The 17040-nt window shown below is 38.7% G+C and overlaps 2 protein-coding genes across 2 annotated transcripts; both read right to left on the reverse strand.

Moving 5' to 3' along the window:
• Positions 1-286: 286 nt before the first annotated feature.
• On the reverse strand, positions 287-6979 carry LOC122771086 (sialoadhesin-like). Its single transcript, XM_044028418.1, has 9 exons — positions 6759-6979; positions 5416-5688; positions 4963-5196; positions 4821-4883; positions 4080-4286; positions 3553-3858; positions 2664-3000; positions 2526-2583; positions 287-932 (listed from the first exon to the last, which is right to left on the reverse strand). The coding sequence occupies exons 1-9, from the start codon at positions 6811-6813 to the stop codon at positions 807-809; spliced, it is 1659 nt and encodes a 552-aa protein (XP_043884353.1). The 5' UTR covers positions 6814-6979; the 3' UTR covers positions 287-806.
• Positions 6980-9152: 2173 nt separating this feature from the next.
• Positions 9153-16458, reverse strand: LOC122771087. The gene is made up of 9 exons (XM_044028419.1): positions 16243-16458; positions 14894-15166; positions 14342-14575; positions 14200-14262; positions 13459-13665; positions 12933-13238; positions 12063-12399; positions 11925-11982; positions 9153-9841 (listed from the first exon to the last, which is right to left on the reverse strand). The coding sequence occupies exons 1-9, from the start codon at positions 16295-16297 to the stop codon at positions 9809-9811; spliced, it is 1566 nt and encodes a 521-aa protein (XP_043884354.1). The 5' UTR covers positions 16298-16458; the 3' UTR covers positions 9153-9808.
• Positions 16459-17040: the final 582 nt, after the last annotated feature.

The following is a 17040-nucleotide window of genomic DNA, read 5'->3' on the forward strand; positions in this document are numbered from 1 at the left end:
TTTGTTTCATTGTTGCAGTCATAGAGCCATAGCTTATCTGGCGTCTTTCTGCCCCTGTATCTGTATGTTTGACTGTATGTTTGATTAACCCTTAAGTTTTCCTTTAAAAAACTTACTCATTTGTTTCTAGTGGCAGGAAATGTCACTTACCCAAAAACTGCTGTAAAAACATATATTAATATTTTTTTTCCACTTTAATTGAAAGACTGAAATATACATATCTTGAGAATTTGATAATATTTATTATTAGGCCCTGAGATGGGTCAATGATTGGCAGAAACATTGATTTTGATGCAGATTTTTTATTCATCATTTAATTTGTTCCTAGGGACAAAAAATGTCCAATTGAAACCACATTTTGCTTAACATGAGCTAATGCATTTCTTTATGTTAAGATTTCATCTTGGACCACTAGCATTGGAATAAATTAGTAAGTTATTGCGTAGCTTAGCCATTTTAGGCTAATTTAAGGAAGTGAGAGTAATTTATATTTGGTAAAATTTGCCAAAACGGTGCAGTTTCACTTGCTAAAAGAGGCCATGTGTCAGCTTACTTTAGGTGTTATTGTGGTGTTCATGTGTGACACCAGCCTGCTCACTCATTCACACTTAACTGCTGTTCACAAGCTCAGAACTGAAGTAAGTTCCTACACTATATGTACAAATATGGGAAAAGATATACACACATACATATACACACCCATGCACACACACACACAAACAAACACTACTTGCAAAGGCAGGTGTTTAGTTGGGTCACAAGTTGACATTGGCATAGGTGATATGTTAGCCTATATATGCTTGGGGCTAATGTGGTTTGACAGTGGAGTAGACGACGTCTGTGGAGTTTGGAAACGTAACTGTGCTGTAGACGAGCTCGACCTGCTCTGGTGGTGGAGCCAAGATGTCGTCATACTCATGGCCAAGGCTTATCTAATAAAGAGAGAGAAGAAATCAGAATCCAAAGATGTTGATCTTTTTCAGGAACAAAGCTACTGCATGTACAATTATCGAATACTATAATTCCGATAAATGGGAAATATATTGAACTGTTTCTGAGTCATTGTGACGGTTAAATGGCTTGCTGCAGCGAGATTGGGGGCTTTCTGATGAACAATCATTCACTCACACATGCAGGTAATTTAGAGCGTCCACTTAATCCCTGCATGCGAACCAGCAACCTTTTTGCTGGTTGAAATCATTGGCCACCTAAATCTAAGCAGTTAATGCTATGAGTCCAAGTGAACATATGTGCCATGTTTGAAAAAATAAAGAAAACCTCCCACAAAAGGTTAGAAAAAGTCGCAATGGCCTTAACCTTTCACCACAAAATTCTCATCACTTCATCCTTAAGATTCTGTGTTCTAAACTTACTTCCTCCAGTCACCACTGTTAAAATTAACTCTACCAAATGCCTGATTTGACAGATGCTAAACCTAACCCATAAAACCAGAAGCAAAGAAATGCTGACTCTGCGTTGACAACTTATTTGAAAAAACAAAAAGCACTGGAGCCGGGGCAACTACAGGGGCCTCAAGCTCACGGACCACGTCATGAAGTTACTGGAATGCACGTTGGACTCGACTATCCGTAAGATGGTGAACGTTGACGATCTTCAGTTTGCCTTTGTGCCTGGCCCATGGCACCACTGATGCCATCTTCATCGTGCGCCAGTTATAAGATTTCATTGCCACAAATAAACCTTTTTACTTTGCCTTCGTAGATCTGGAGAAGGCCTTTGACCGAGTTCCCAGAAGGGTGCTGTGGTGGGCACTGGGAAGTCTTGGTTTTGAGGAGTGGGCTGTGAAAGTGATCCAGGCCATGTATGCAAAAGCTGTGTGCGCTTCAACAGACAATACAGCGAGGAGTTTGGTGTTGGAGTGGGGGTGCATCAGGGATCGGTGCTCAGTCCCCTACCGTTCATCTGTTCCTAGAAGCTCTGTCCCGTGAATTGGAACACAAGGGGCCTATGGGTTAACGTGAACAAGACAATGATCATGATGTCCGGCCAGGGTCTGAGCAAACTGAAGGACACATCTGTACATCTGTCAGAGGTGTCAAGGCAAAGCCAGACCACTAGATGGTCACCCTACAATACAAGTCACAGTGGACGAGGTGGTGGTAGACCGAGGAAAACCTGGATTGAGTGTGTCAAGAGGGACATCAAAGTGTGCGGCCTCACCAGCATTGACCCACTGGACAGTGGTGTGACGTGGTGTGAAGACTAGCATACTGTGGCCCTACCCCTGTGGCTGTATAATCTTATACTGGATAATATTGGCTACTACTACTGGAGTCAGTATTCTAATCCAAAACGGTAATCACCGTCTCCTCAACTGTCTCTGTCAAAGTACACACATGTTGACTGTAAAGATAGCCATTAATCAATATAAGATTTTGATATTTATCTACATCCTCGGATACCTTTCTTTAGGATTGCCACTTTTACTTCATGGGCGTTCCCTTAAAATGAAACGGACATCATTCTTTGCAGTTAGATAAAAATAAATGCTATTTTTTTTTTACCTGTTCCACGTTGTCAGAGGTTGTAGCTCCAGGAGACTTTCTGCAAGTCGTCTTTTTTCTAGTTAGTGAACATAAAACAATTGAGAGATGAAGCCAGGTTAGAGTATGAATTAGCTGAAAATGAACAGTGCTGCTCACCGACACACGAAGACGACGGTGGGTAAAATCATAACCAGGAGAACAGCAACGACTCCGACGACAGCCGGTATCCACGTTTTTCTGTGGACTGTGAGAACTCCTTCATCTGACCTGTGTTTTTGTGTTTTCACTGCACAGACGTAGTTTCCCGCATGCTGACTGCTGACTGGGTCTAAAACCAGGTGTTTGCTGTGTCTTTTAGTCCCGTCCAGTGTTTGATTGTTGAAATACCAAATGTAGTTGGTGTCATTCGCCAGAGGACAGCTGGTTCTGCAGGTAACTGTGACTCTCTGCCCCTCAGTCACCTCTGCAGAGGGAGCAAACTGCACACTCACGTCTGAAAAATGGTCAGTAAAATGTAAAGGAGCATTTTATCTCAAAACCTAAATAACAAAGCTGTTGTTATCATCCCTATCCAACTTTTTAACCTAAAGATAAAAGCCTCAAAATCACACCAAACAACAATTCTGGAATACCAGGAGACAAAGATTGGGCCTTATCTTAATAAATAGAATTTTTATTTTTTTTTAACCTTTTGAAACATGAACTTAAAAATGTCTGTCTTTTTTTGCTTATTTTAACCATAAAAGGGCCAGAAAATGTCCTGTAACTAAGTGCTTTTGCCCATTTTTCCAGAATAACTTTCAATATCTGGCAGTTGTTAACATTTTCTACATGTTAAAATAGTGTATTAACAATTTAAAATGAAGAAAAACAAAAGGTTTTGTAAGTGAAATTACCGTAATAACCTCACATTGGCTTTGATGTGTTGGAATTTTTCCAAACTGTCGCATAATTACGGTGAAGCAAAGGGTTAATCCTGAGGCAGGAATATTAATATAGTCTGTAGACTCACTGTAGAAGTTTTATATTTTAACATTGTACGTACCTGTTACAAACAAAGTCACTCCAGGTGGATTCACCCAGTTCCTTCGCTTGTTATCTGCTATGAAGACGTATTTTGCCGAGTCATTCTTTTTCAACGTATTGATTTTCAGGTTGTGGTGGGTCTCGTTGCCGTGAGACTTTATACGATGTGAAATCTTCAGGTTGCGTGTATCGCTCCTAAGCCAATGTCCAGTGTTCTGCTCACCAGGACTCAAATATTCACTTGGAAAAGTAACTGAAGAACCCTTCAGAGCACAGATCCTCCTGCTGGCGTAATGAACTTTCCCACAGTGGTTTTCATCGAAACCTGAAATCAATACCAATAAAAACAAAAATTTGTATTTAACTTTCCAAGTTTGCCTTTTACAATCTAATCGGCAAAAACCTATGAGATATTTCCCCCCCAACCACTAGGGGGTTGTATATCAACAGTACTAATATGAACACAATCAATCTAACTGTACATCATTTCTTTGTTATGTATGTTGTGTTTGAGTTATGACAGACCGTGAGTTGATTCATACTCACAGAATTCATCAGAGAGCAGAAACTCATTGCTCTTTACGGCACAGTAGAATATTTTAGTAGAGGTGGGAGTAACTAGCGAGATCTTTTGTTCAGACACTCCATTCTCGTACCAGCTGAAGGCAGTTTGTTGGTCCATCAGAGAACAGCTGGTGTTACAGGTCAGCATGTAATGGCCGCTCCATGTCGGTTCAGCTTGAACACGTACTTCTGTTGGGACAACTTGTTATCAGGTCATCTGTGCCATGTTAATGCAAAAAAAACACATTCATCTGAACACAGAACAGATCATCTGTTTTAGGGTTTTCACATCTCAAGTTGTGAAAGCTTTATTTTAAAGGACTTTTGTTGCTCTGGTCGCAAACAGACCCTCATCCTCTTAATTTATCCATTTATTTGCATCGTGCTTGGTGTGCATGGGAGAGTATGTCGACGCGTCCAGTGTGCAGTGTGACTGTGACAGTTGTGTTTTGGGGGCTGGTTCCTTTTGCCCAGGCCCATACATTCCCTTGAACTGTCCCTGCTCATGAGCTACATCACTTTAGATATGTTGAAAAAACTTATTATGATACAGTTTGCCAAACAAACGTAAGATACAAACTTTTTTTTTTCCTGACTAGAATGTACAAATGAAATGTCTCTCATGGAAAAGTAAGCTAGCTTTTTTTTACTGTATATATGTGTGTGTGAGTGAGTGAGAGACAGAGACAGAGATAGAGACAGACCAGGTTGGGGAAACTTAACTCTTTGGATATGTGATGGAGCCTGTAGCGTAGGTCACAGTAAAGCAAGCCGATGTGACAGAATCTATAAAAACAAAAACAACATTCAGGATTTTAACGGCTGAGGAATATTTTTCCTTAGTGTGTCACATTAAGCCGCTCACCCACTGAGACCTCAGGGGCTCTGAGATGCTCGTAGCCTTTGACAGCACACGAGTATGTGACCGCTTTCTCGCTGCTGACCAGCTCTTGGTACCAGGGTGACCGGTCCTCATAGACGGTCTCTCCGTTCCTGTACCAGACGTAAACTGCAGGACGTTCAGTCAGAACACAGCTGGTGCTACACACCAGTGACATCATGTGCTCCTCTGCGGAGGGAACCACCTTCACCTGCAGGTCTGAGATGATGGTGTATACAAAATTAATATATATATACGTATATATATACATATATGTATATATATGTATATAAATACATATATCAATTTATATCTATCAATTTTATATATATGTATTTATATATATATATATATATATATATATATATACATATATATATATAAAATTGATAGTTTTATAGTAATAAAAGGATAATAAATCAATGTCAGCAACTGTACCTGCAACATGGAGCTGAATCTCAATCCCCAGACAACCACCGTGATAACTGCAGCAATAATAATTGTTATCACTCTCTCTTAGATCTTTGATTGTTAAGGTTGGATGAATTTCATTGGACAGAGTGTATCTTTGATGATTCCTGTCTACAGAGATTTCAGACCAACGAAAGTCTTGTTTAGTGAACCATTTGTGGGCTCCAAAGGCACGTTCAGCTGAGCAGGGTAGATCCACTGTTGAACCTTTCAGGACACATCGACTTTTTAATGGAAGCCCTAGAAAAGAAGATTTTATCAACAGCTTAGTTCAATATGATTTCTATAATAATAGTATGTAGGATGAATGAATGAATATCTTTATTTCGTAAACATAAAGATCGTTTAACACAGAGACATGTAAAGAAAATACATATAACATTGCACTTACAATCATAGCAATAGACTTTCAATTCCAGCCCCAAATTATTTTTACACTATTTCATTTCATCATTGAGTTTGTTCCATAACAAAAGTGACAAACATCTACAGTCATTTATATTAATTTATATTAAATGTATTTATATTTGTTCTCACTTTGATAATTTCAAACATACATAATCCTCTTTCCTTCTCTTAATTTATTTAACATTTTTAATTTTTTAACATAAAAGAGGAAAAACTGATAAGTGTTTTCCAGATATCCAACTTTATTTATTATTCTATTTATCTTTTCTGAAGTTGAATTATAGGTTCTAAGTCTGTTTTATAAGCATTTCGACACAGTGTGACATATAAGGCATTACAAATGAGGTTTATAGGTTAGGTTTATTCTTTATTGAAAACATTCAATACCTTGATTAATATGCAGTGTATTTGCACACAATCCCAAATCACTGGTGATCATGCTAAAGCTTTTCCTATGTAAAAATGTGCTTTTCTATCATTTGGGTTTAATGAATTGAATGGTTTTCATATTCAATAACTCACCCCTTATCTGTTAAAGTGTCAACATAATCAGTTTTTACACCAAAAGTCTCATCATTTAGTTGAATGTTTGGTGTTTTGGTCATTCTTGGTTGGTCACAGTACTGCACTTACTTCAAAGCAGGATTAAGTTGTATTTTGGTTATTTAATTTTTAATGCATCAATCGTGAGATGTGAATGATTAATATTGTCAGTACTGAATTATTCAAACTTTTTATAGTAACACAACGGCTTGTAAAGGATCACAGAGATATGCAGTGTTACATGTACAGAGCAGAATATGAGAAAATATGTGGATATAAGACCACACCCTGCATTCTAAAGCAATACTACATCCATTAAATATTTTCAACACCATAGTAGTGGAGACAGTCATTCATACCTGAGCTGTAGAGGATGAAACCCATAAACACACATCCAGCTTCCGCCAACAACATGGCCAGTGTCGTCTTCAGCTAAACACACAAAGTTGTATTTAAGTTTGTTCTCCTCAAAGTCTTTATCGCAGTGACTGAAATGTCAAAACCACAAATGAAAAAAAGACGTTTCTCAGTGCAGACGCTGTACAAGCACTTGTTACACAAATATTTCACTTCCTTCCTAATAGCTCCCCAATAGTGAGTAAGCTGCCGCTTTGCTTGCTAACTTGTCACCGCAGCTTCTAAATGAAGCAATATTGACAATACAGAGGCCATTTTGCCGTTGCTAAGCAACGGTGCACACAGGACTCAACCACACTCATGAGTTCCAAACGAAGGCAGCACTTTTCTTGTCAATTCATCGTGTGTGTGTTTAAGTTGTATCATATAATAAACTGTGTATGCAGAATGGCGGCTCAAAAAACAATCAGAATCATACATAGCGTTGCTTTCCTGCATCATCTACCTTGGTTTTTAGTTGTGTCTCTGGTTTCCTGTTTTCTTTGTTTCCTGCTTTATTTTTGAAGTTTGACGTGTACCTTGTTAAGTTGGACTTTCCCTGTCGCGCACTCATGTGATTCGCCTGTGTCTTGTTAGTCTCACCTGCGTCTCATTGTCCCTGCCTCCCCAGTGTCTTTGTTGGTTCATTTTGTTTGTCTGTCTGTGAGTTGTGGGGGGGGGCGATGCGGTCGGAACAAGGGCCTTTTACATGGGGTTTCAATGCTCTCTGCACTTGTGTGTGGGTTTTCTGCAACTTCTGTGGAGGGTTGTTCCTATCTAGTGGAGTTCTTTCCATGTTGCTAATTCTTCTTTTGTAAGTCGCTTTGGATAAAAGTGTCTGCTAAATGCTAACAAACAGCAAAAATGACTGATTATTTTGCTGCTGCTGGTCTTAAAATGAGCTAAAAAGAGCAAAGTTATTGCCTCTATCACTCTTCAATATGCAGCGTGTTACACTGTAGCTTTAAAAGGTCACAGTAAGTAAACAGGTGAAAGGATCACAGGTGAAAATAATCAAATTAACGATGGCCTTTTCGTCACTAACACCTGTGTTGCTCCTGCTAAATCATCATCATTTCGCATGCTGCTTCTCTCTGGGTCATAATACAGATAAAGGAACATGCACTGAAAAGGATTAAGTGTACGTAACTGAACTAACTTAATGGCTTTGTCAGGTTTGTAAATGCAGACACCAGAACAAAATGTAGTCAAGAATGATTTCAATACATGACGGCAGGAAATGATCCAATTATTTTTGAAAAAAAACATGGCAGGAACAATGGGATTATTACGGGGGAAACAAAATGCACGTATAGCACCGAACACTAAGTAGCAGAACAGGTAACAACAAAAGCACTTTTTATTATGCACTTAAACAAACAAACCTAGGGCTAATATGTAAGATTTATTTCAATTTACACCCCTAAATGTTACACACTGGACCTGTAAATGTAATAAATAATAAGAAAATGTAGTTTTAAAGGTCATAAAAAGAGTGCAACTCATCTCACCATGGAGAAATGTTTTTGTTTGTGATATTTCATTCTGCATGTATGTGTTTTCCATCTTTTCTGAAGTAGGAAACCCATCTGGCCTCGACCTGTTTGTTGCTAATCATCATATTCTTGTCATCTTATCAGAACAACTCGTATGGCGAGCTGCACGCTCCAGCGGCGCTGCTCCGACTTACTTACATGCGTTTATCATGTATCCGCTCTGACTTTAAAGATAAATATCCAACCTCATAACCACATGTTTAACTTGTAGCATTACAACAGGACTGAAAATGAGAGTTGAATGATCAACTTACTTGAAAGAGAGAGAAACAAAGAATCCTTGCTACTTGCACAAAGTAAACTTAACATAATAATAATAATAATAATAATAATAATAATAATAATAATAATAATATCCTATGTTTTTTTTTGTATTTGGATGAAACAATGATGTGAAAACTGGTATATTAATAAACTATATTAATATTGACTTATGTTGTATACATGATTGCTTTGTTTCATTATTGCAGCCATAGAGCCATAGCTTATCTGGCGTCTTTCTGCCCCTGTATCTGTATGGTTGACTGTATGTTTGATTAACCCTTAAGTTTTCCTTTAAAAAACTTACTCATTTGTTTCTAGAGGCAGAAAAGGTCACTTACCCAGAAACTGCTGTAAAAATATTATATATTAATATTTCTTTTTCACTTCAAATGAGTCTTTATTACTACTTCAGACTGAAATATACGTATCAAATATTAATAATATTTTCGAAGTTTAGACCCTTTAAAGGCCAGTATGTTTACACAACTCCAAAAAAAGAGAGATGGGATCGGTAAATGATTGGCAGAAACATTGATATTGATGCAAATGTTTTATTTTTTGAAACATACTTATTTGTTCATAGGGATAAAACATGTCCAATTGAAAACCAAATACTATTTTTGATACCACATTTATCTTAACATAAACTAATGCATTTCTTTTTGTTAAGATTTCATCTTGGACCACTAGCATTGGAACATATTAGTAAGTTATTGCGTATCTTAACCATTTTAGGCTAAGTTAAGGAAGTGAGATTCATTTATTTATTCATTTGAAAAAAAAGTTGCAGCTGAAGTGTAAGAAAACAAAGATAACTTAACATCACATCTTGTACGTTTCACAGTGAAAATAGCAATGTGGTGAGAACAAACAACTCATGCAAACCAAAACGCCATAGTTCCTCTTCCCAAAAGAGGCCATGTGTGTCTATCAGCTGAAGTAATAGACACACACACTATATGTACAAATATGGGAACAGATATACACACATACATATACACACCCACACACAAACAAACACTACTTGCAAAGGCAGGTGTTTAGTTGGGTCACAAGTTGACATTGGCATAGGTGATATGTTAGCCTATATATGCTTGGGGCTAATGTGGTTTGACAGTGGAGTAGACGACGTCTGTGGAGTTTGGAAACGTAACTTTGCTGTAGACGAGCTCGACCTGCTCTGGTGGTGGAGCCTAGACGCCCTCATACTCATGGCCAAGGCTTATCTAATAAAGAGAGAGAAGAAATCAGAATTCAAACATGTTGATCTTTTTCATAAACAAAGCTACTGTATTTACAATTATTGAGACTATAATTCCGATAAATGGGAAATATATTGAACTGTTTCAGGAGTCATTGTGATGGTTAAATGGCTTGCTGTGGGGAGATTGGGGGCTTTCTGATGGACAATCATTCACTCACACATGCAGGTAATTTAGAGCGTCCAATTAACCTCTGCATGCGAACCAGCAACCTTTTTGCTGGTTGAAATCATTGGCCACCTAAATCTAAGCAGTTAATGCTATGAGTCCAAGTGAACATATGTGCCATATTTGAAAAAATAAAAAAAACCTCCCACAAAAGGTTAGAAAAAGTCACAATGGCCTTAACCTTTCACAACTAAATTCTCATCACTTCATCCTTAAGATTCTGTGTTCTAAACTTACTACCTCCAGTCACCACTGTTAAAATTAACTCTACCAAATGCCTGATTTGACAGATGCTAAACCTAACCCATAAAAACCAGAAGCAAAGAAATGCTGACTCGGCATTCACAACTTATTTGAAAAAACAAAAAGCATTGGAGCCGGGGCAACTACAGGGGCCTCAAGCTCACGGACCACGTCATGAAGTTACTGGAATGCATGTTGGACTCGACTATCCGTAAGATGGTGAACACTGACGATCTTCAGTTTGCCTTTGTGCCTGGAAGTTCATTGCCGCAAATAAACCTCTTTACTTCGCCTTCATAGATCTGGAGAAGGCCTTTGACCGAGTTCCCAGAAGGGTGCTGTGGTGGGCACTGGGAAGTCTTGGTTTTGAGGAGTGGGCTGTGAAAGTGATCCAGGCCATGTATGCAAAAGCTGTGTGCGCTTCAGCAGACAATACAGCGAGGAGTTTGGTGTTGGAGTGGGGGTGCATCAGGGATCTGTGCTCAGTCCCCTACCGTTCATCTGTTCCTAGAAGCTCTGTCCCGTGAATTGGAACACAAGGGCCTATAGGTTAACGTGAACAAGACAAAGATCATGATATCTGGCCAGGGTCTGAGCAAACTGAAGGACACTGGCTCCTTCCCGTGTGTGGTATGTCACTCCGATGTTGGTGTCAACTCAATCCAGTGCACCGAATGCGAGCTCTGGGTCCACAAGAAATGCTGCGGCATAAGAGGTAGCTTACTAGACGTGCAGAAATACATCTGTCCGAGGTGTCGAGGCAAAGCCAGACCACTAGATGGTCACCCTACAATACAAGTCACAGTGGACGAGGTGGTGCTGGACATGGAAGCCAGTTTCTGTTACCTTGGGGACATGCTCTGTGCTGGTGGTGCGTGTGAGCTCGCTGTCGCTACCAGATGTTGCATTGCCTGGGGAAAGTTTAAGACTTTCCTGCCCATCATAACATCTAGGCACCTACTCTTCAAAACCCGTGGCAAGGTGTTCAACTTCGGCGTACGATCAGCCATGCTACATGGGAGTGAAACTTGGGGCCCCTACCGCCTCGGATCTCCAGCAACGACAGATCCATGATTAGATGGATCTGCGGCATCAAACCCCAGGATGAGACGCCTTCGGCTGCCCTATATGCAAGACTTGGGGTTGAGGACATCGCTTGCGGTCGCGCCGACTCCGGTGGTACGGGCATGTTGAACGAGCCAGTGGCTGCATCAACACCATCACCAAATTGCCTTTGCTAAACAACAGAGGTCATGGTAGACCGAGGAAAACCTGGATTGAGTGTGTCAAGAGGGACATCAAAGTGTGCGGCCTCACCAGCATTGACCCACTGGACAGTGGTGTGACGTGGTGTGAAGACTAGCATACTGTGGCCGTATAATCTTATACTGGATAATACTGGCTACTACTACTGGAGTCAGTATTCTAATCCAAAACAGTAATGACCGTCTCCTCAACTGTCTCTGTCAAAGTACACACATGTTGACTGTAAAGATAGCCATTAATCAATATAAGATTTATCTACATCGGATATCTTTCTTTAGGATTGCCACTTTTACTTCATGGGCGTTCCCTTAAAATGAAACGGACATCATTCTTTGCAGTTAGATAAAAATAAATGCTATTTTTTTTTTACCTGTTCCACGTTGTCAGAGGTTTTAGCTCCAGGAGACTTTCTGCAAGTCGTCTTTTTTCTAGTTAGTGAACATAAAACAATTGAGAGATGAAGCCAGGTTAGAGTATGAATTAGCTGAAAATGAACAGTGCTGCTCACCTCCACACGAAGACGACAGTGGGTATAATCAAAACCAGGAGAACAACAACGACTCTGGTGACAGCCGGTATCCACGTTTTTCTGTGGACTGTGAGAACTCCTTCATCTGACCTGTGTTTTTGTGTTTTCACTGCACAGACGTAGTTTCCCGCATGCTGACTGCTGACTGGGTCTAAAACCAGGTGTTTGCTGTGTCTTTTAGTCCCGTCCAGTGTTTGATTGTTGAAATACCAAATGTAGTTGGTGTCATTAGCCAGAGGACAGCTGGTTCTGCAGGTAACTGTGACTCTCTGCCCCTCAGTCACCTCTGCAGAGGGAGCAAACTGCACACTCACGTCTGAAAAATGGTCAGTAAAATGTAAAGGAGCATTTTATCTCAAAACCTAAATAACAAAGCTGTTGTTATCATCCCTATCTAACTTATTAACCTAAAGATAAAAGCCTCAAAATCACACCAAACAACAATTCTGGAATACCAGGAGACAAAGATTGGGCCTTGTCTTCACATCTTCATTTTTTTTAACCTTTTAAAACATAAACTTCAAAATGTCCGTCTTTTTTTGCTTATTTTAACCATAAATGGGCCAGAAAATGTCCTGTAACTAAGTGCTTTTGCCCATTTTTCCAGAATAACTTTCAATATCTGGCAGTTGTTAACATTTTCTGCATGTTAAAATGGTTTAAAATGAAGAAAAACAAAAGGTTTTGTAAGTGAAATTACCGTAATAACCTCACATTGGCTTTGATGTGTTGGAATTTTTCCAAACTGTCGCATAATTACGCTGAAGCAAAGGGTTAATCCTGAGGCAGAAATATTAATATAGTCTGTAGACTCACTGTAGAAGTTTTATATTTTAACATTGTACGTACCTGTTACAAACAAAGTCACTCCAGGTGGATTCACCCAGTTCCTTCGCTTGTTATCTGCTATGAAGACGTATTTTGCCGAGTCATTCTTTTTCAACGTATTGATTTTCAGGTTGTGGTGGGTCTTGTTGCTGTGAGACTTTATACGATGTGAAAGCTTCAGGTTGCGTGTATCGCTCCTAAGCCAATATCCAGTGTTCTGCTCACCAGGACTCAAATATTCACTTGGAATAGTAACTGAAGAACCCTTCAGAGCACAGATCCTCCTGCTGGCATAATGAACTCTCCCACAGTAGTTTTCATCTAAACCTGAAATCAATACCAATAAAAACAAAAATTTGTATTTAACTTTCCAAGTTTTTTTACAATCTAATCGGCAAAAGCCTATGAGATATTTCCCCCCCCCAACCACTAGGGGGTTGTATATCAACAGTACTAATATGAACACAATTAATCTAACTGTACATCATTTCTTTGTTATGTTTGTTGTGTTTGAGTTATGACAAACCGTGAGTTGATTCATACTCACAGAATTCATCAGAGAGCAGAAACTCATTGCTCTTTACGGCACAGTAGAATATTTTAGTAGAGGTGGGAGTAACTAGCGAGATCTTTTGTTCAGACACTCCATTCTCGTACCGGCTGAAGGCAGTTTGTTGGTCCATCAGAGAACAGCTGCTGTTACAGGTCAGCATGTAATGGCCGATCCATGTCGGTTCAGCTTGAACACGTACTTCTGTTGGGACAACTTGTTATCAGGTCATCTGTGCCATGTTAATGCAAAAAAAACACATTCATCTGAACACAGAACAGATCATCTGTTTTAGGGTTTTCACATCTCAAGTTGTGAAAGCTTTATTTTAAAGGACTTTTGTGGCTCTGGTCGCAAACAGACCCTCATCCTCTTAATTTATCCATTTATTTGCATCGTGCTTGGTGTGCATGGGAGAGTATGTCGACGCGTCCAGTGTGCAGTGTGACTGTGACAGCTGTGTTTTGGGGGTGGTTCCTTTTGCCCAGGCCCATACATTCCCTTGAACTGTCCCTGCTCATGAGCTACATCACTTTAGATATGTTGAAAAAACTTATTATGATACAGTTTGCCAAACAAACGTAAGATACAAACTTTTTTTTTCCTGACTAGAATGTACAAATGAAATGTCTCTCATGGAAAAGTAGGCTAGCTTTTTTTTTTACTGTATATGTGTGTGTGTGTGTGAGTGAGAGACAGAGACAGAGATAGAGACAGACCAGGTTGGTGAAACTTAACTCTTTGGATATGTGATGGAGCCTGTAGCGTAGGTCACAGTAAAGCAAGCCGATGTGACAGAATCTATAAAAACAAAAACAACATTCAGGATTTTAACGGCTGAGGAATATTTTTCCTTAGTGTGTCACATTAAGCCGCTCACCCACTGAGACCTCAGGGGCTCTGAGATGCTCGTAGCCTTTGACAGCACACGAGTATGTGACCGCTTTCTCGCTGCTGACCAGCTCTTGGTACCAGGGTGACCGGTCCTCATAGACGGTCTCTCCGTTCCTGTACCAGACGTAAACTGCAGGACGTTCAGTCAGAACACAGCTGGTGCTACACACCAGTGACATCATGTGCTCCTCTGCGGAGGGAACCACCTTCACCTGCAGGTCTGAGATGATGGTGTATACAAAATTAATATATATATACGTATATATGTATATACGTATATATATACATATATATGTATATATATGTATATAAATACATATATCAATTTATATCTATCAATTTTATATATATATGTATTTATATATATATATACATATATATGTATATATGTATATAAATACATATATCAATTTATATCTATCAATTTTATATATATATGTATTTATATATATATATATATATATATATACATATATATATATAAAATTGATAGTTTTATAGTAATAAAAGGATAATAAATCAATGTCAGCAACTGTACCTGCAACATGGAGCTGAATCTCAATCCCCAGACAACCACCGTGATAACTGCAGCAATAATAATTGTTATCACTCTCTCTTAGATCTTTGATTGTTAAGGTTGGATGAATTTCATTGGACAGATTGTATCTTTGATGATTCCTGTCTACAGAGATTTCAGACCAATGATAGTCTTGTTTAGTGAACCATTTGTAGGCTACAGAGGCACGTTCAGCTGAGCAGGGTAGATCCACTGTTGAACCTTTCAGGACACATCGACTTTTTAATGGAAGCCCTAGAAAAGAAGATTTTATCAGCAGCTTAGTTCAATATGATTTCTATGATAATAGTATGTAGGATGAATGAATGAATATCTTTATTTCGTAAACATAAAGATCGTTTAACACAGAGAAATGTAAAGAAAATACATATAACATTGCACTTACAATCATAGCAATAGACTTTCAATTCCAGCCCCAAAATATTTTTACACTATTTCATTTCATCATTGAGTTTGTTCCATAACAAAAGTGACAAACATCTACAGTCATTTATATTAATTTATATTAAATGTATTTATATTTGTTCTTACTTTGATTGTTTCAAACATACATAATCCTCTTTCCTTCTCTTAATTTATTTAACATTTTTAATTTTTTAACATAAAAGAGGAAAAACTGATAAGTGTATTCCAGATATCCAACTTTATTTATTATTCTATTTATAATGCTCTTTTCTGAAGTTGAATTATAGGTTCTAAGTCTGTTTTATAAGCATTTCGACACAGTGTGACATATAAGGCATTACAAATGAGGTTTATAGGTTAGGTTTATTCTTTATAGAAAACATTCAATACCTTGATTAATATGCAGTGTATTTGCAAACAATCCCAAATCACTGGTGATCATGCTAAAGCTTTTCCTATGTAAAAATGTGCTTTTCTATCATTTGGGTTTAATGAATTGAATGGTTGTCATATTCAATAACTCACCCCTTATCTGTTAAAGTGTCAACATAATCAGTTTTTACACCAAAAGTCTCATCATTTAGTTGAATGTTTGGTGTTTTGGTCATTCTTGGTTGGTCACAGTACTGCACTTACTTCAAAGCAGGATTAAGTTGTATTTTGGTTATTTAATTTTTAATGCATCAATCGTGAGATGTGAATGATTAATATTGTCAGTACTGAATTATTCAAACTTTTTATAGTAACACAACGGCTTGTAAAGGATCACAGAGATATGCAGTGTTACATGTACAGAGCAGAATATGAGAAAATATGTGGATATAAGACCACACCCTGCATTCTAAAGCAATACTACATCCATTAAATATGTTCAACACCATAGTAGTGGAGACAGTCATTCATACCTGAGCTGTAGAGGATGAAACCCATAAACACACATCCAGCTTCCGCCAACAACATGGCCAGTGTCGTCTTCAGCTACAACACACAAAGTTGTATTTATGTTTGTTCTCCTCAAAGTCTTTATCGCAGTGACTGAAATGTCAAAACCACAAATGAAAAAAAGACGTTTCTCAGTGCAGACGCTGTACAAGCACTTGTTACACAAATATTTCACTTCCTTCCTAATAGCTCTTCTTCTATGAAAGTAGAGCTCTGTGTATTTCCCCAATAGTGAGTAAGCTGCCGCTTTGCTTGCTAACTTGTCACCGCAGCTTCTAAATGAAGCAATATTGACAATACAGAGGCCATTTTGCCGTTGCTAAGCAACGGTGCACACAGGACTCAACCACACTCATGAGTTCCAAACGAAGGCAGCACTTTTCTTGTCAATTCATCGTGTGTGTGTTTAAGTTGTATCATATAATAAACTGTGTATGCAGAATGGCGGCTCAAAAAACAATCAGAATCATACATAGCGTTGCTTTCCTGCATCATCTACCTTGGTTTTTAGTTGTGTCTCTGGTTTCCTGTTTTCTTTGTTTCCTGCTTTATTTTTGAAGTTTGACGTGTACCTTGTTAAGTTGGACTTTCCCTGTCGCGCACTCATGTGATTCGCCTGTGTCTTGTTAGTCTCACCTGCGTCTCATTGTCCCTGCCTCCCCAGTGTCTTTGTTGGTTCATTTTGTTTGTCTGTCTATGAGTTGGGGGGGGAGGATGCGGTCGGAACAAGGGCCTTTTACATGGGGTTTCAATGCTCTCTG

Source organism: Solea senegalensis, linkage group LG6 (genome assembly GCF_019176455.1).
Source record: "Solea senegalensis isolate Sse05_10M linkage group LG6, IFAPA_SoseM_1, whole genome shotgun sequence".
NCBI classification, from domain to species: Eukaryota; Metazoa; Chordata; class Actinopteri; order Pleuronectiformes; family Soleidae; genus Solea; species Solea senegalensis.